The sequence below is a fragment of the Drepanopeziza brunnea genome (genome assembly GCF_022702325.1).
Source record: "Drepanopeziza brunnea f. sp. 'multigermtubi' strain 214-2 chromosome Unknown ctg6, whole genome shotgun sequence".
In the NCBI taxonomy this organism is placed as follows: domain Eukaryota; kingdom Fungi; phylum Ascomycota; class Leotiomycetes; order Helotiales; family Drepanopezizaceae; genus Drepanopeziza; species Drepanopeziza brunnea.
Genome location: NW_027094069.1, coordinates 2384012 through 2402751, shown reverse-complemented (window position 1 = coordinate 2402751; position 18740 = coordinate 2384012). Strand labels below are relative to the sequence as shown.

General features: G+C 50.2%; 6 protein-coding genes across 6 annotated transcripts; 2 read left to right on the top strand and 4 right to left on the bottom strand.

Moving 5' to 3' along the window:
• Positions 1-34: 34 nt before the first annotated feature.
• On the top strand, positions 35-1533 carry L3040_004504 (uncharacterized protein; the record flags this gene model as incomplete). The annotated part of the gene is made up of 2 exons (XM_007291563.1): positions 35-576; positions 684-1533. 2 exons carry the CDS (start codon positions 35-37, stop codon positions 1531-1533), a joined length of 1392 nt encoding a protein of 463 aa, XP_007291625.1.
• A 559-nt stretch (positions 1534-2092) lies between these two features.
• On the bottom strand, positions 2093-3061 carry L3040_004503 (uncharacterized protein; the record flags this gene model as incomplete). The annotated part of the gene is made up of 2 exons (XM_007291562.2): positions 2093-2862; positions 2941-3061. The coding sequence occupies 2 exons, from the start codon at positions 3059-3061 to the stop codon at positions 2093-2095; spliced, it is 891 nt and encodes a 296-aa protein (XP_007291624.2).
• A 58-nt stretch (positions 3062-3119) lies between these two features.
• On the bottom strand, positions 3120-3929 carry L3040_004502 (uncharacterized protein; the record flags this gene model as incomplete). The annotated part of the gene is made up of 4 exons (XM_066155281.1): positions 3120-3323; positions 3410-3467; positions 3687-3778; positions 3921-3929. The coding sequence occupies 4 exons, from the start codon at positions 3927-3929 to the stop codon at positions 3120-3122; spliced, it is 363 nt and encodes a 120-aa protein (XP_066012006.1).
• A 2101-nt stretch (positions 3930-6030) lies between these two features.
• On the top strand, positions 6031-6726 carry L3040_004501 (uncharacterized protein; the record flags this gene model as incomplete). Its single annotated transcript, XM_007291561.1, has 1 exon — positions 6031-6726. The coding sequence occupies one exon, from the start codon at positions 6031-6033 to the stop codon at positions 6724-6726; it is 696 nt and encodes a 231-aa protein (XP_007291623.1).
• A 4820-nt stretch (positions 6727-11546) lies between these two features.
• Positions 11547-14164, bottom strand: L3040_004500 (uncharacterized protein; the record flags this gene model as incomplete). The annotated part of the gene is made up of 4 exons (XM_007291560.2): positions 11547-11589; positions 11664-12616; positions 12680-13076; positions 13788-14164. 4 exons carry the CDS (start codon positions 14162-14164, stop codon positions 11547-11549), a joined length of 1770 nt encoding a protein of 589 aa, XP_007291622.2.
• Positions 14165-15212: 1048 nt separating this feature from the next.
• L3040_004499 (uncharacterized protein) lies at positions 15213-16756 on the bottom strand (the record flags this gene model as incomplete). The annotated part of the gene is made up of 3 exons (XM_007291558.1): positions 15213-15299; positions 15358-16395; positions 16451-16756. 3 exons carry the CDS (start codon positions 16754-16756, stop codon positions 15213-15215), a joined length of 1431 nt encoding a protein of 476 aa, XP_007291620.1.
• Between the last annotated feature and the right edge of the window lie 1984 nt (positions 16757-18740).

The window sequence follows — 18740 nt, the reverse complement described above, 5'->3', positions numbered from 1 at the left end:
CGCCGCCGCCAATGACTCGACAGTGAGTACGAAGATGAAATCTCGCTGGGCCGACGACAAGGAAGACGCTGCTCTCCAAGCGCAGCGCAAACGCGAGAAGGAGGAGAAGAAACGGGCAAAAGCCGAGAAACAGCGTCGAGCAGACGAAGCTGCCGCCCAGCTCCTCTCGCAGCAACAAGAAGCCGCCGCTGCCCAATCGCAAGAAATCGAGCTTTCGTCTCGGCCCTTGAAACGCAGGAAGCTATCGCTTGAGCCTGAGAATGGGGAGCCGGAAGAAGTGCTGCCGCCCGCCCAGCTGCTGCGGTTCCCGGCGCCCGAGTGGAAGAAGTGCAGGAGCGTGGAGGATTACGAAAAGCTGAATGACATCGAGGAGGGTGCGTACGGATGGGTGTCTCGAGCGAAAGATACGGCGACGGGGAAGATAGTTGCGCTTAAAAGACTGAAGATGGATGATGCCCAGGATGGGATTCCCGTTACCGGGTTGAGGGAGATTCAGACGCTGAGGGACTGCGAGCATCCGAACATTGTTGCTCTGCAAGAAGTAGTTGTGGGGGAAGATACGAGTAAGATTGAGAGGTAAGTCTCTGTGTTCCCTTCTACATATCTTCTCTACCCTCCCACCCTCTTTACTTTCCAGGTTTGTCTACAATGGGCAGAGGGCACTGGCTAACTGAACTAAACAGCGTCTTCCTCGTCCTCGACTTCCTCGAACACGACCTAAAAACCCTCTTAGAAGACATGAGCGAGCCTTTCCTCCCATCGGAAACCAAGACCCTCCTCCTGCAACTCACCTCCGGCGTCGCCTACCTGCACGAAAACTGGATCCTACATCGAGACCTCAAGACCTCCAACCTCCTCCTCAACAACCGTGGCGTGCTCAAGATCGCCGACTTCGGCATGGCGCGGTACTTCGGGGACCCGTGTCCCAAGCTGACCCAGCTGGTCGTAACGCTGTGGTACCGGGCTCCCGAACTGCTGCTGGGGACTGAGCGCTACGGCGCCGCGGTCGACATGTGGTCCGTCGGGTGCATCTTCGGCGAGCTCCTGACACGGGAGCCGCTGCTGCAAGGGAAGAACGAGGTCGACTCGCTCTCGCGCATCTTCGAGCTCTGCGGCGTCCCGACAGAGGAGTCCTGGCCGGGCTTCCGCCGCCTGCCCAACGCGCGCTCTCTCAAGCTGCCCAAGAACCCCGTCGCGCAGGGCTCGGTCCTGCGCGCCAAGTTCCCGTTCCTGACGACGGCCGGCGCCAGGCTGCTGATGGACCTGCTGAGCCTGGATCCCGGGAAGAGGCCGACGGCGCGGGAGGTCCTGGAGCACGCGTTCTTCAAGGAGGACCCGAAGCCGAAGAGTGCCGAGATGTTCCCTACATTTCCGAGCAAAGCGGGTCAGGAGAAGCGGAGGAGAAGAGGCACGCCGAATGCGCCGGGCAGGGGGGGGAAGGTGCCGGAGATCAAGGCGGTAGATTTTAGCGGGATATTTGCGGGGAGGGAAGATGAGGAAAGGGGGGCTGGGTTCTCGTTAAAGCTGATTTAGATGCAGCAAGGTCTCTCACTCTTTGAAGTGTAGTATCAGTTGGGTGCCACGTCAAGACATGGAGAGCATAAGCGAGAAGGGAAATCTTGCACTGGTATTCGAAGATAGATAGCTGGCTGGTACAACCAAAAAAAACACAAGCTATAGGTAGTAGGATGCTGCAAAACTGCATGTACAGAATCGATCAAAATGAAAACCAAAGCCAATATGAACCAAACATTCTTCCTCCATGCGTATATACGTCTCCCATATTATGTATTGATCCTCCGCTATCTATGCATATATCAAACCATCCAAATTTCGTTAAAGATCCATAAACACCATTTGCTTTCCCCCGGCCCAGAAAAAGGAGCGTTAGTGGGTTCAAAATCTGAGCAGAGCCATCATACCAATACCTACCGCCTGGCCTTTCGAATCACAGATCCCATACGGGTGTAATAAATCTATTCGTCTTGTCTCCGCACAACCCCACAAAACACGCTGTTCATAACATGAAAGTGCTCTTCGTACCGAATCGAGTTTCCCGAGACGGACGGGTAAGACGAGACAAGTTTCGAGACTACCAAATCACCCCGGTGCCTCCCACGAACCAGGTAAAGCTCAAGACGGTCAGCACACCCATGCCCAGCACCATGCCGAGAGCCTTGCGCTCCAGATCACTCAACGCCCCACTGGTGCAAGTTGCGCACGAGAACTCGGTGAGCGGCGTATACGGCTGCGGCACGTACATGCCGAAGCTGTAGCTGTTGAAGGGGCGGAGATAGCCAGCCGCGGCTGGGGCGCTGATGCTGCTGTCCACGTCGTAGATGATGAGCGTGTAGGTCTGGGTCAGCAGCGGGTTCTGCACGGCCGTCGCCTGGTAGCTGCCCGTATCCCAGGTCACGGCGCCCGTGGCGTTGGTGATCGTTTGGTTCACTGCTAGCGTGTAGAGCTGCGAGTTGGCGGAGCAGGTCGCCATGATATTCAGCGCCGTCGGGGTTGAGGAAAGCGAAGTGTAGTTCCAGGCGAAAGTCACGTAGTCTCCGATCTTGAAGTAGGGCGTCGATGTTGCGGCGGGCGTGATCAGGGCGATGCCGCCGGCTGGGAGGCGGGCGTCGTAGGAAGTCTTGCGGGACGGGGCTGCGGAGGTCCTTCTAGAACCAGAATCGGATGCTCTAGTCGGGGGTTCCGACTCGGCGTTGTTGTTTGGGGTGTCCGCGTCGGCGTTGTTGTTTGGGGTGTCCGCGTCGGCGTTGTTGTTAGGGGTGTCCGAGTCGTTGTTGTTGTTTGCCGGGGGGGTTGTTTGTCTTGCGGCGTCATTAGGGGCCGTAGGAGTTGCTTGAGCCTCATCTGTTGTTGATGTTAGACTTGTTTGGATAGTGAGGGGCGATAATTATTTGAGAATAAGATAGGATAGGATGGACGTACTATCCCCCGTGTCCTGCCTCACGATCAGCGAGTCCATTTCTGGCATCCATTCCGGCCACGGCCACGCGGCTGAAAGGCCCGCAAGAAATAGGAAGAGTAGCGAGAAGAATTGGGCCCTCATGATGCTCTATCTTGTCACCCCGAGGAGTAGTATATCCCAACTCGATTTCCACTCGAGGTCAACAATCCAGCAAGGCTTCGTTCGACAACCAGACGGGATTTCCAAGCCGCGATCGGATATGCTGGGAATGAGCCGGCAGACTCGTGGGAAACGTGGAGGTCGTGCGTTTGTTCGCCTGTTGGTATTCCCTTGAAGTAAGGTCGGTCGGTCCAAAGGATGCTTCGTCGTCGAAAGGATCCTTCGTCGTCGAGTAATTTAGCCCCTGTCCACCACATCAGCACTCAACTGCATTCAATCGACCAAGCAACGCCGGCAGCACCAGCTCCTGTCTCCCTCACAGCCGCTCACCTGAGTCCCAATGGTTCCCGCAGTCAAATGGCCGAACGAGTGAGGCCGTAAAAATATACTGTGCAGCCGGGTGTCGTGGTGGTGAAGTACGATGCCGATAGAGAGAGGATGAAAAGAAGTACAGAGTAGAGAATGAAGAATGGCAAGATCTTGGCTCTTGGACGTTGCGAGGGAAGTGCGAGGAAGAACGTGCGAGGGAGCCCCACGCCTCGGGGAAAACGGGAATCGGGGCTGTGCCAACTACGGATACGGGATAGAGTGCGTACCTGACCCATACGGAGTTGGGGGTTCGCTTCGCCTCTCACTTCGCCTCCTGAGCCAGCCGAGGACGGATGTCAACAATGACATTCCGAGGCTGGATGGAGATGGCTGATAGAACCTGTCAATTGATGTACTTCGTCGGTGAACATGCGCGGACTTGGTATATGCAGCTGAACGGGAATGCGGTGTCGAAGCCAGTCGGTAGTCAAGCTAAATTTTCGGATGGTAGGCTCTGGAAAACGAAACTTACTTGCCACATCTTTCCTCCAGACAGACAGAGAGAGAGGAGGTGGATAGAGAGAGACATCCCCTCAGTATATACATACCTAACAAATCCACATTTCCATAACTCTACATATAACACCCTATATACGTACCTCCCTCTCTTCCCCCATCAGACCATCGACATCTATACTAAAAAAAATCGGTAGCCAATATCCCCTACCAATATCCACCCAGCTGAGCTCAGCTCTTGCAAGGGCTCGCCCCACCTACTCGTTACCATGTCAATACCGTGCTCCGACGCTGCTACATTCAGTTCGAACTGATCGACTTCGTCTTTATTCGCAGAAATGGTTGGAAAGATCATTGGGTCATCCGGCAAAGTCCTCGACTTAGGAGTCAAGGGCAGGCGTCGTCCGGAGTCCAACAACGCGTAGGCAAGTCTAGCCGTTGATAATCCTCATGCGCGTTCTATTCGTAGCAAATCTTTCCCTGGCTTAGCAACATCTTTCCTTCAGACTGGTAAGACGACTATTCATTCGGTAGGAAGTTGGCTGCCTGAACTGGCAGGGGCCAGGGACTGGATTGGAGACGTGATTCCCGTCTTCAACCCGAATCAGTTATGGGTTTGGGTTAAGAATGTGTATGCTCCTGCTCATCTGTTTTTTTGGAGGTGGGGGGCGCTTCTCAGGTCCACGGCGCAAAACAACCCCAAGACGTAGTGTCACAACGTACAGGAATTAGCGTGGCCCTTTCTAGACAATCAGTAGTAATACCACCAGGAAGGAGAAACTCAGCTAGCTAGATTACTGTCGTGCCCAGCATGAAGAAACAACGCTGCTGGAGGCATCCACATGGAACTCTGCTAGGGTAGGGAGGTGACACTGAAGTGAAGTGACACCAAAGGAAGGTAACACTAAGGTGGAGTGACAATCAGTTTCATGTGATATCTGCATATTTTTTTTTTTTTTTTAGATAAAGAAGCTGGAAAACAACCGCATAGTCTTATTGTGGCCAAGCGAATTGCTCTCTCCCAATAAGTAGACTTCCTTAATAGGCCAACTACTCTGACCGTTGCAGCCTCCTCTGGACAATTTCATTTTCTAATATGGCCAGTCTGCCTGGCCCTCAATCGGAGCGATATACGCGCCTGGGCCAGAACCATTATGCTGTGTGACTTCGAAGTAAGACTGTCGGAAAGTGTTCATGGTCTTATTTGCTCAGATCGGGTGCTCGGAGAGCTGCAATAACGACGTGACTATTTAACGTCGCATGATTTTGACCGCCCAGATCTTCCCACAAAGATCGGACAGGCTTCCATTTTGCATCAGTCCAATACCGTCTTGCGAATCCATGAGATCTAATATCAGCTTGTAAAGGAGAAAAGACGGCCTTGGCATAAGCATGTCAGGAAGAGCTGCTAGGAGGAGGTCGCCCCTGGGTAGCCTTTGAATTTGCCGCCATGATCATCCCTTGAATAACGGACTCCGGGCTCACCAAAGAAGTGAGCAAGTAATAGTGTTCTGAATTGCGTTTGGACACCAGTGGAGGTGGACTTGGCCCCTGGCGAGAAGTTTGGCATCGTCGCATATAATGGATCTAAACATGGATGTAATTGAAGATTATTCGAGCGCAATGAAATGCTTCAAGGTCGATGGAAAAGGGCATATATACTAATCAGACGTCTTTATGGAGGATGGACGCTTGACCTTCTATCTCGTGATTGAAAATCAACCTCTAAATACTTTATTCCGACGAGCAGAGTAACCAGCCCATTGTGCCGTCCAAGAACTACGTAAGTGACAGTCTCTATGATTATATCTAAGCAGGGAATACTTTACAATCAGATTGTCCTTACTACCCGCAACCTATCTATCTTTGCCGCCCGCGGACTTATGCTAGGAAAATCGGTTTTGAACTCTGGTATCCAGTAGCACAAGGATACAATAAGCCTACAGGGAATTGCTGACCAAGCTCTCTGTTTCACCGCTCAATTCTGCCCGAAATAATATACCGACTTCACTTTTACTGCAGAACTTCATCTTTCCAACAAGCCTGCCGCGCGCAAGACATTGGATCGAGCACACCACCCCAAATTCGAGACCCGCGAACTCATCAATCGTTCTCACGCCCTCACCATGCAGTCAGTCCAGACAGGTGAGATATGGTGCTTGGACAACGAGGTTCCGAGCTTTCTCCATTCAACAATTGTCTTTCAACGTGACGGGGTTCACTTTGTATGTCAGTCTGAAGAGCGCAAGCCTAAACTTGATATCGAAAGCATCAACGCCCTTCATCCCAGAATGATTCCCCGAGAAGATATATGTCCACTTGTTGAGGAGAATCTCACTGTCTGTGAAGAGCCTACCAAGCCAGACATCTTTATCAAACGACCCGACCTGACCTCATACGATGGTAGCTCCAATCTTGCCGATTTCATCCTTCAAGAAGCTCGTATATGCGAGATTCTGATGCGCCATCCTCACCCACACATCGTTAAATACTTTGGATGCTACGTGGAGGAAGGTCGAATCGCAGGGCTTTGTTTCCAACGTTATGCGGAGACGGCTGAAGACAGAATGTTAAGCGGTCGTCCAATCGACAAAGACAAGGTCTATGCTCAGATCAGCGATGCCGTCGAGCACCTTCACTCGATCCACGTGGCACATAGAGACATTAAAACAGCCAATGTAATGTTTCCCACGGAATCGAGCGACTTCGCGATCCTAATCGACTTTGACGCCTCCGCCGTCATAGGCCAACCACATCCAGCAAAACGGGGCTTGAGTGATGAGCAGGGGCTTGAGAAACTCGCGAAGTCTCTCGCCAGATAGGCCCGATCATGGTCAATAGCGAGGAGGAGTCTCGCATGTGTGGGAGGACGAAATGCAAAATCAAGAACTCTGATTGCCTGGTTTTCGAAACGAGTGTCCTACATGTGGAAAGAGCAAATCGTGGAAAGCTTCGTGTGTTGAACACGACATATAAACAGAAGCATCACCTTCAGCTCATTCTTCCCAGTGCCACCTTTTGCCATTCTTCCCAGTGCCACCTTCTCTCATCCTCCCCGGTTCCACCCTCTGTCGTCCTCCCCAGTGCCACCTTCTGCTCCTAATTGAACCTCTTCACTCCTACATCAGGCATCAGCTATTGTATCTTCAAGTAAGCAACCGCCGGGTAACATACCACTACTTCTTTTTCGGTTTCTCGTAAGAATCAGAGGATGGGCAATTACTCATCCCGCAATCTCTCTCTTTCTTGCCTGCTACGGTGGTCTTCCGAATCGATCCATCAGCGTTCTTAATCGTGACGATTTCAGATATGAATGTGCACATCCTATCTATCGTTATCGCGAGAACCCATCGCAGAGAGACGTTGAACTTACTCTGGGGAGTTTTCAAGGACAGAGATGTGTAGGCGGAATCCTTGTCGAGTTGGTTTGGCAGACTGTTTGAAATTGGTGTGGAAGTGAGTAGAAGTCGAGATATATGTGCGTTGTGTGTGTGTGTGTGTGTGGACAGTGGGAACTCGACCTGAATTTATAACAATGGAGGGCCGCGCAAGGCCAGATCCCCCAGCCTGTCGTCGTCCGACCTCGCCAGTGGCAGTATCTCCTGACCAGGCTGCAGTCGTTCCTCGCCAGCCGCCAGTCTGTCTTTGCTACATACAGTTCGTGATCGTACCAGCGGAAGCCTATCCTCATCGCTGCTGGCAGTTCCTCCGTGTCGCCCGCAGTCTGTCCTCTCGTTACTCGCAATCTCGTCCGGCACGATGGCATAATATCCCCTGCTTATGGCTAATGCAAGCCATACACCATAGAAGTCCCTAGGGAAGTTTTGTCCTGGGAGGACAAACCGTCAGCCCGGCTCGCGTCAACGCATGTATCCTCAAGCATCTCCCGAGAGAGAAGCCTTCTGCATGCCGGCACTGAAATCACCGCCACATTTACTCTATAACAACTAGGGATCTTCAGAATCGAAGGGTACCCCACAAGGGGGATATTCCGATATCTGGAGATCTGCATACCACGGAAAGAAAAAACCGGGAAGAACGATTGATTTCCACTGAAAATCCGGGCTGCAGGACGGTTTCACAATCTCGTTGCATCCACTGGACCCGTGTGCATGAATTGGTACATCAGAGGTCGGTCGCCCCTGCATAAAGATAAACAGCCTGCTGCAGACGGACGCCCCTACTCATCCCTCAACTCTTCTCACCGCTGTGATGCTGGTTCGCGATCGTCTCACTTTCGTCGTCTCACCGGTCACACCACAAGTCCATTTCTCAAGCCAGATCCGCCCTGCAGGCGAGACAATGGCAAAGCAGAGCATCCAGAGTCGCCGGACACGACTCGATCGAACATCTATTTCCTCACCCTACATACGCGATGACCGACTGACCGGGTGAGGTGCGGCTGCTTGGGAGTCGTGAAAAATGTTCCCCCTCCTGGTGGGTGGGTTGGTCTGCGCTGAATGAATGGAAGAAAGCCTTGGCGCTGAGCCTCGCTTAAGTGACGGGGAAATAAACAAAAGTTGAAATCAATCACTCAATCGCTCTCCATCCATACCATTTCTCACCCTCCTCGAACTAGAAAGAGGCAGGACCTCACGTGCGGGTACGGCCAGGCTAGGCTCTTGCTGTGTGTCGGGTCATGGTACTACCGTAGGCACGCTGACATTTTTATTTAGGGAGGAGGGGTGGATAGTAGAACGCCATTCGGGAACCATCTTGTATGCCGCGTGGGTAGGTAGCTATTGGCTCGATGCGCATATCCCTGGATCTAGACACGAGAATCCTGTAACGAGCCAGATTTTTTATCCAATCCTAGAATCAGGCAGCAGATCAACTCTGCGTGTCTTTTACATATATATATATATATATTTTTTTTTTTTACTTTACTCGCTCTCTAGGAGCACGATCCAGGCCAAATTTAGCATCGCGGACTAGCTCATTCTTTCTTCCGTCTCAACCTCGAGGCTTGCTAGGTGTAGGTGTCTCATATGCCATGGCCAACTCCACAGTGCTAGAGGTCGCACAATTGCTGTCTGTCAGAGCATGAGGGGAGTAGACTCGATAGATTCGTATTTCTCGAGGGGTCTTGGGCCTTCTTCGACAGAAAATATTTACTTAGCCCGCCCAACCGTCAAAAGTCCAATCCAATAACCCCGCTCCATTCTAGCGATCAAGCAAGCAAGCAAGCAATTAAGTAGTGTAACCAACTTCCTAAAAAAAAAAAAAAAAGACACCTCTTCCAAGACCAAAGTAAAACATCTTCTCCTCCTCTCCTCCTGCGCCCAAACCCTCCCCCCCCCCCCCCCCCCCTTTCCCTCCATCCCCCTCTCCTTCTTCCAAAAAAAAAAAAAAAAAAAAAACACAAAGCCAGAATAACATCACATTACAAAAACCAACAAGCCAGCCAGTCACCTCTCCCCCTCCCCCCCTAAAATCAAATCAAATCAAACCAAATCAAATCCAATACCTACCTCACCAATATCAACGGCACCAATATCAACATCAATATCAACAAACCCCAAGAAAAACTATCCATCCATCCATCCAGCCCATCCACCACCAGAGAAGAGCATAAGTAGGTTTTTTTTTTTTTTTTTTTTTTTTTTAAAAAAAGGAATACCAACTTCACATAGCCAGAAAGATTACCATCATCATCATCATCATCATCAATCACATCCACCACCCTGACCCAGCCAGCCAGCCATCCATCCATCCAAAACGCACTCAACACTCAACCCCTCCCTACACCATCACCCACCCATAAAACACGACACTGTACCAATCCGAAAGAAAAAAAAATATATAAAAGAAAAATATAAAATATAAAAAATAAATAAATAAATAAATAAATAAATAAATAAATAAATAAATAAATAAATAAATAAATAAATAAATAAATAAATAAATAAATAAATAAATAAATAAATAAATAAATAAATAAATAAATAAATAAATAAATAAATAAATAAATAAATAAATAAATAAATAAATAAACAAATAAATAACTAAATAACTAAATAAATAAATAAATAAATAAATAAATAAATAAATAAATAAATAAATAAATAAATAAATAAATAAATAAATAACTAAATAACTAAATAACTAAATAAGTAAATAAATAACTAAATAACTAAATAAATAAATAAATAAATAAATAAATAAATAAATAAATAAATAAATAAATAAATAAATAAATAAATAAATAAATAAATAAATAAATAAATAAATAAATAAATAAATAAATAAATAAATAAATAAATAAATAAATAAATAAATAAATAAATAAATAAATAAATAAATAAATAAATAAATAAATAAATAAATAAATAAATAAATAAATAAATAAATAAATAAATAAATAAATAAATAAATAAATAAATAAATAAATAAATAAATAAATAAATAAATAAATAAATAAATAAATAAATAAATAAATAAATAAATAAATAAATAAATAAATAAATAAATAAATAAATCTCTCCCCCACATCTCCATCTCCAACCCCACAGCATCACACACACACCCCTTATGAACAACCCTTTTTTTTTTTATAAAAAAAAAGGGCAATGAAAAACCAGTCCACTACGCCTTCCTTTCTCTCTCTCTCTCTCTCTCTCTCTCTCTCTCTCTCCGAACGACGACGGATGCGACGGATGCGATGGATTCGCAGAAAAGAAGTCGAATATTGTGTAACAATCTTTTATTGAAGGAAGAGGAAGAGGAAGAGGAAGAGGAAGAGGAAAGACTCAAAGAGAGGAAGAGGAAAAACCTAGGGAGCGAGTTAAGTTATAGCGTAGCGTAGCGTATCGTGTGTATATCGATCGGTGTCGATCGGTGTGGGTGGTCGAAATGGTGTCGATGATCCAGATACGGTACCGGTACCTACCTACCTACATATGGCCGGACTGAAACGAGCTAGCTAGGTAGCTAACCCTTTTCCCAAGTCGCAAGATCCATCGCAGATCGTTTTTTTCCCCCTTTAAAACCCTCTCCCAACTCTCTCACCTCATTCATGATCCACCGCGAATCTTCTAGGCGTTTTTCAATCGGTATGGCTGGTCAGGTAGGTAGATCGGCGGCGGCGTGGTGGCCGAGCGAGGGGAGAGGAGGGAAGGGGGGGGCTCGTGCGGATCGCCGGGGAGGGGAGAAATCTCTTCGAGAGGCTACCTACCGGTGCCGAGCTTAGTGCAAGTTCGGCGTGCCGGACGCTCTGGACCGCGGGAGAGAGAGAGATGGAGGTTCGGAGGAGGCACCGACCTCGTACAGGTAAAGGATCGGAGCCCTCTTGGAGCGGGAGAGAGGAGATATTCATGGTACATGTATATATATGTATATAGATATAGATCTATACACGTATATAAAGATGAATATACATCATCGAATTCGAAAAAAAGAGAAAAGCGCATCGATGCCCGCTGATGAAAAAAAATCTAGGTTGATCAAAACCAAATACAGAATTGAGAAAGCCGCCCTCTTATCTTGCTTGCGATATTGTAATCCAAAACGCCTTCTTAATCAACCCCCCCCCACATCCATACTCTCCCCCCCACGGCCATTGCCATTGCGACTGCCCCATTCCCTAATAGTCATGAAAGCCTACACTGATGGATTCATTTGTTCATTCGTCGGTATCAATACATCAACACAAAGTCATCAAGACGCTTTGAACGCCTAACGTCCACCTGCACTAGCTTTAGCAAATTGGGTTTCATCTCAAGAGAGAGCTCGCTCTCGCTCTCAACGAGGTTGTTCTTACACGGTATCCGCATGCTTCATCGCTTCCTTCTCGTCTTGCAGTCCCACCGCAGTCTGCGTCTGCGTTTTCTTCTCCAGCTTGACCGTGCCCGTCGTCTCCGGCTGCTTCTCATCTCCTGCTTCAACGACATCTCCCTCCAGCCGGTCATGTAGCTTGACCACAGCCTTCTCCATCTCATCCTCGGTATCAACAGCTGGTGGACTCTCATCTTCCAGCCTGATAGGTAGGGTAACACTGCCATCACTGTCCGCACTTCCGACACTCACTTTCCTGCCCGCCGCGAGCGCAGCCGCTTCTCCAACCTCCATCTCATGCAACTTCATCTGCCGCTCTCCATTATCCAGCAGATCGTGCCCACTCACCACCTCGAATTCCCCCTCCTCCTCATCGCTGCTCTCCTCGTCCCCACTAAGCGAATTACTATCTCTCGAATCGGCAGATTCGCGGCGTACTTTGGGATTCTTGATGACCATGCCGGGACTCGAAGGCCGCGAGTCGGTGACAGCAGTGCTTTTGAAGACGCTTGTGCCATCGCTAGCTGTCGAATCTGTCTTCCGGTGATTACGACTACCACTGTTCCCCTCGAAGATAAGCGGTTTCAGCGTCGGGTCGAACTGTGCCGGCAGGCCTAACGCAGCAGCAACCGCGTGGGCTTCAACGTCTGGGGTGTTCGTAAACTCGATCTCGGGGGTGCCGGAGCCGGATTCGATTTCGTGCATCGCGAGGCCGGATTCTCTGAGTATGCGGGCGTAGTCTTGTCGCGACGGATCCGCATCTCGCTTCTTCTTCTTCTTGGTTCGCTTCTCCGTAGGTCGGACGACGACGACCGGGATGGGTGAGTATTGGAGACACCACTTGGAGAAGGAGTTCGACATGTTCATCAAGCCTTGGAAGCCCCCCAGACTGCGGCCGCGGGTGCCGACGATGAGCATTGCGGGTTCGTAGAGCTGGATCTGCAAGTCATGGATTAGCACACGTCTAAGAAACGGCGTTCCATGCTGTGCTTGCTTACTTACCATCTTCTGGAACACCGAATGCACCTTGCCGACCGAATACTCCAACACAATGCTGATGGCCCTGTGCTCGTCATTCCTGCTCTGGATCCTCTCCATCAACCTCTTCGCCTCCTCCTGATACGTCTTGCGATCGACGTTACGATCGCTCACCACCTTCGCATCCTTATCGACCACCCGCAAGCAGATCACCTCGTCTCCGTCATCCACGAGCTCCTCCAGCATCCAGCTGAGCGCGATGTCCGAATAGTCATTCTCATCCACGCCTACCATGAAGGTCCGCGAGCGCCGCTTACGCTGGTACCCGGTATGTTTGACGTTCAGGGTGAAGGAGATGCTGTTTTTGGCCGTCGGCTCCCCGCCCGCGAAGTTATCGAAGGAGACATGGTGTTGAAAGCGGCTGTTGGTTGTGTCTTGGGTCAGTGAGGTGGAGAGTAAATGCGTCATTGGATGCTTTGCCAAGGGAAGCAAGAAACAGAGCGAAGCAGGAACATGCGGATGATAGGTAGGAGAATGGGAGGTAATGAGAAGAGGAAGGGTGAGAGGAAGAGGAAGAAGAATAGGAAGAGGAAGAGGAAGAGATAGGAAGAGGAAGAGGAAGAGGAAGAAGGGGAAGAGGAATAGGAATAGGAGCAGAGAGGCAATATATCCACGAGCAGCAGCTTTGACTGAGAGAACGTAGAGAGAGGTGAAGTAGTGCCGGTACCTTTATTCTCTGTGCTAGTTCACCGCCGACGAGCGATTTGCCGTACATACTTCCCTAGGTACGGACTACTTGCTGTACTGAGCAGAACGCGGGGTACTGCGCTGCGCTGCACTGCACTGCACTTGCACTGCCATGCCCTGCACCAAAGCCAATGCGGCAAGCGAAGCGCCCCCAAGAAATGGAGCAGCAGATCATCCCAGATCATCCCACGCACGCCTTCTTGTCTCACTCTCCCTCATCCTTATCCTCATCCTCATCCTCATCCTCATCCTCTGCCTCTGCCTCTGCCTCTGCCTCTGCCTCTGCCTCTGCCTCTGCCTCTGCCTCAAACACCCACGCAGAAAGAAAGAAAGAAAGACAGAAAGACAGAAAGACAGAAAGACAGAAAGAAAGACAGGAACTCACGGCGAGGGCGGCGGACTCCTCTCCCCCCACGTCCGCGGTGCCGGCTTCTTCTTCTTCTTCATCAACCCGTCCGCGCCCGGGCCCGCCGCCGTCGGGCCGCCCCCAGCGCCGCCCTTCAGGTTGAACGAGATGCTGCTCACGGAGCCCACGCGCGACCGGCTGGCGGGCGGGTGGGTGTAGTCGGCCTTGACGTTCTCGAGGATCGGGTCCAGCGGCGGGGACTTGAGGCTGCTGTAGCAGTCGAAGTGCGCGCCCGGCAGGGTGAGGGGTGAGACGGGGGGCGAGGACTTGGGGGAGGGCATGCTCAGGATCGTGGTCCGCATCTTCGTCGCCGTCGTCGTGGGAGCGTAGGGGAGCGAGCCCTCGGCGGAGGACATGGTTGGATATATCGATGGGGTGGTATGATGGAATGATATGATGGGAAGAGATGGAGATGGGGAAGAGGGCGTCACTGCGCCTAGATACGGATAGTTGCAGAGTCAGCGGCCAGAGATCAGAATTTGAGGATAAGTAGGTACCGTAGGTAGGTAGGTAGGTAGGTAGGTAGGTAAGGTAGGTAGGAGTCGCGATGGAAGGGACGGGCAGGAGGCAGGGACGCTCCTTGACGGGGGAGAAAGAGAGATGCGCTGGGCTGGCCTGGGCTGGCCTGGCCTGGGATGAGATGAGATGAGATGAGTGATACCGGTACTTACACACAGTACCGGTACCGCAGCACAACTTTTATTATTAGAGTACCGGTACCACATCAGCTCCCTCAACCCCGGATTACCTGAGACGCTACCTGGTTATCGCACACACATCCAACGTCCAGAGTATACTTCTAGAAACGCAGATAAGTGGTACCACTGCCATCTGGTGGGGTGATGGGGGTAATTGTTTGCATCCTTCTCATCCTTCCGTGGCTCTGCAAAGGCAAAAAAGCAAAGCCTTTTTTTTTTCTTTGGCCCTGGGCAGGAGTTCGGGCCCGTCCCGCCAGGTCACTCATGTCATTTCACGTCTTGGCAGAACTCAGCCTCCCTCTTCCCGGCCTGGCCTTGGTTCTGCGAGATTCATGGTCAGAAGCAGCTTCAACGCATCATCTTCATCTTCATCATCATCGTCATCTTCATCTTCACCTCCACCTTCACCTCCCCCGTCACCGTCACCGTCACCGTCACCGTACGCGTGCCGAGTCGAAAGGCACACTTATACGTTCCTCTACCTTCTCTAGTCTAGAGCTACGCTTCTTGCCAATCGGGTTCCTACACGATCGCTTCTACCCCGACCTGCCCTCGTCACATGGCAGCGCCTCGGACATGAATAGAGATCACCACCACCGCCACCCGTCGTCCTTTCCGCTTTTCTTCCCTTCAACGCCAGCCCATGCAAGTTAAAGCACTAAATTCCATCCCCGCAAAACCCGACCGAGTCCAAACGGCGGGAAACCTATGGTGTGTATGTGCGCGCCAGGTTGCGGAGGTACCAATCGACAAGCTTGCGCCCAACCTTGGCTTCCGAGATGTGGATCAAGTCCTGGCCCAGAGGTTAGCTAGAGTCATGACGGTTGGCTTGTTGCGGGGGACAAGCTTACTCCTTGCATGGCATAGTCCAGATCGTTGGAGCTGACTATCTCACCGTCCAAGAGCCCGTTCTCCGCCCATCTGATCTGTCGGGTTCGCTGCTTATTAACCAACAGCCAGCCGCGCAGCTTCTCCGGCTCCACGTCGAGGAAGCCCGCCAGCTTCGTCAGATCCATCGTAGTGTAAAGACGGAGGTATGACTTGACGGTGGGGTTCCACATGTTGGTCTTGACCTCGTCCATGAAGATCGACAGGTGGTGCTCCAGGGGATCGATGTTGAGCTCGGGGTTGTCAAAGTCCGGAGGCGTGGGCGAGATGAACTTGGGACACGCAGAGCGGAACAGCTCCTCATAGATGGGGAGGGCCTCGGGTCCACCGCGTTGCAACTTCAAGAGCTGGTCACCGTACTTCTCGCGGAGAGCAGTGTGGATCGTCTCGTCGAGTCTGGTGGGGTGGAAAGCCACGCAGATGGCGATCAGAGCGTACATCTGGTCGTTCTTCTTCGAGATGGAGTCGTACTGGGCGTTCTTCTGGAAGTTCTTGGTGCGCGAGACGTAGATCAGGATGTGGCTGAACATGCGCATGGCATCTGCATATCGGCGCATCATCATGTAGGAGAAGCCCACGTAGTAGTAGGTTGTGAAGTGTGCGGCCATAACACGCGCGAACATAGCCTTCTTGTTGAGCTCAATGTCATCCAGGGTCTTCAGCGCAAGGCTGAAGTCTCCGAGGAGGCAGTGAACCCGCAAGAGACCAATGATGGAGAAGTATCCAAGCATTCTGTAGAGGGACTTGGATCCGTAGTCGCCTGCTACTGCCATGGGCTCCTCGTTGCGCTTGATAGCCGCCAGTTGCTCGTTGATCTGCGATCTTTGGATGAGGGAGTAGAGGACATTTAATACGCTGTAGCAGCCCCATGTGTTTGGTGCTTCGCGGAGGATGGTGATTTCCTCTTCGTTGTCAGCCTTGCGCGCGATACGGTTTCGGTACGAGCAGAAGGAGTTGAACTGGTAGATGAATTCGTCGATGACGTCCCAAGCCCAGTAGTACTGGAATCACGGTCAGCGAAAGCCCAATCGTACACAGAGTCTGCGAGGAGCGCACCGAGGGTGGTTCAAGGTCGACTGGTCCCTCCGAGTTCAGGATGAAGTGGAACAGGCTGCAGTAGTTATCGTAACTCGCAAACTTGACCTCGAGGGGGGCAGAGAAGTCCAGCGGTTGCGCAGCGGCAGCGAGTCTGCTCTGGATGTCGTCCGTCTGTTGTGCCATGCTCATCTGGTTGCCCTCCATGTCGTCCATGCCCTCGTACTGAACCTGCTCTCTGTAGTCGGCGGCGAGAGCATCCTCCTCGATATCGGAGTCATCGTCGATATTTCGTGCCGGAGCACTGCCATTCTGGAAGGCGCTCATCTTGGCTCGTGGTGATGTTGTCGCGGGCGTCGAGCTAGCTGGTGTCGAGGTCGTAAGAAAGAAACGTGGAGGGGTGATCGATAAGTAGCCTCAAAATTCCGCGAATCTTTTTTTACCCCTAACGACGATTAACTGGCAACGACTCCTCCGAGCGCCAACTCTTCTCAACCGATAGCTACTTCCAGACCGAAATAGGAGCTTGTCTTTTGATTGATCAAAACCTCGTCAATTGCAGAATTATCAATACTATATAGCATGTGGTCTATCCAAGTTCCATTCTCCAATTTTCTCTGCTTGAGTGGGTCACGTGTTATGGGCTGCTATGAATTTGTTGCATATCGGCTTTGATGTGTTCTTGGCTTATTATTGCTATTGTTTGCATTCTTTATTAATTTTATACATGTATCAGCTCGTTACCAGTGTTATGCCGCTCTTGGAATGTATCCGTCCTATATGCCACCATCAGAACAATCCATCATTGCTTCGAATGTCCTTACTAAAGCCCCGTTGGGTAACTCGAAAAAATCGCATTCAGAGGCTCGTATTTCTGATCAACAGAAGCTTCAAATTCAGCGTTGATCTTGAGCATTCAAGACGTATAATATCAATCACGATTGCCGGCAATTGCCAAAGGCAGCCTCCAGGTCTGATGGTGAAATATATCCCACCACCGGAGAAAACGCCTCAGGAAAACTCGAGAGCTCGAAGACCAGGTATGGAATCTTATTTAGTCCGCCAAAAGCCCTCAAACAGCTTCGCTCCGTTCAAAAGTTCAGAGGCTCTACCACTCTGCCTCAAGTATCCAAACTCCAATCCGCGCCATAACCTGGACGTCAACAGCTGGCGATATCAACCTCAACCGCCTGGGGTGCTTGCCGGAGCATTCCTCCTGATCAGAACACCTCGTAGGAGGGAGGCGATGCCGATGGCTGGAGGAGTAAGCAGTGTTGTACCGTGAGGGAGGTATATTTGCGTCTTCCATGCAATTCTAATGTTTCATCATGGTTTGGCTGATGATCACAGCCTTCTTGGCCTTTTCATTCTGTGCTATTCTTTCTAAACGGAGGAGAAGGAGGATGTTGTAGTCGGTACTGGACACTGGGCATATCTCGCCAGATTGTTGTGTTGCGTTTAAATTAATTGGGTGCTGATGCCGGACACCTCACCTGTTTTCCTCTCGAGCTGGAAGTCTCGAGTGTTCAGACCGTACATATCCAGTCAATGCTGTACCTCTCACCGACTTACTATACGTAGGGGGCATCTGTATTTGGTTAACAAGCCCTGGCGTCGGCGAGTGATTTGGCTGGCGATGCGGTGCGTGGATCACTAGTATAGTCTATATCATTAGTACATACTTGCAGTCTAAATCCCACCCCTCTCGAGTTCCTATTCCATAACTAATAAAGCGAAAGAAAGCGCAAATGGGTAGTTACTCGTATAGTTGTGTAGTTGTAGTATTTCATAACTCCTCCCACCCAAACCAAAACAATCTCTTGGCGAGCTGGGGGGTCTCACCGGCTCGACTTGCATGCTCAAGCCCGTTCCGTATGAAGCTATTCGAAACGACGCGCAGGTAGTAACGCCTATCCCAGACCGACTCCACCAAAGCCAGGTATTCCGACACGAGAGCCCACGAGACAAAAAAAAAAGCTTCGGTTGGGTCTACCGGTACCTAGTAGCTGCGGATCGGAGCGAATGCTTTTTCTGACTTCACTCCCAATTAATTGAATTGTTTGTTTGACTGCCCGATCTGCAATTCTGAGCAGCTTGCGGAATTCATCGATACCCACAATCTTAAAGCTAGAGTCGTCATCTTCTTTCTCTCTTTCTTTCTGTTTTCTTCTTCTTCTTCTTCTTCCATTCTTTTTCCTGGGCCCAATAGTATTGTCGCGCAATAGTATGTACACACATAGGTACACACTCATACACGCATGCATAACAGATCCTTTCCTAAAGATTCTAAAGGAGGGTAACGGTGAGAAAT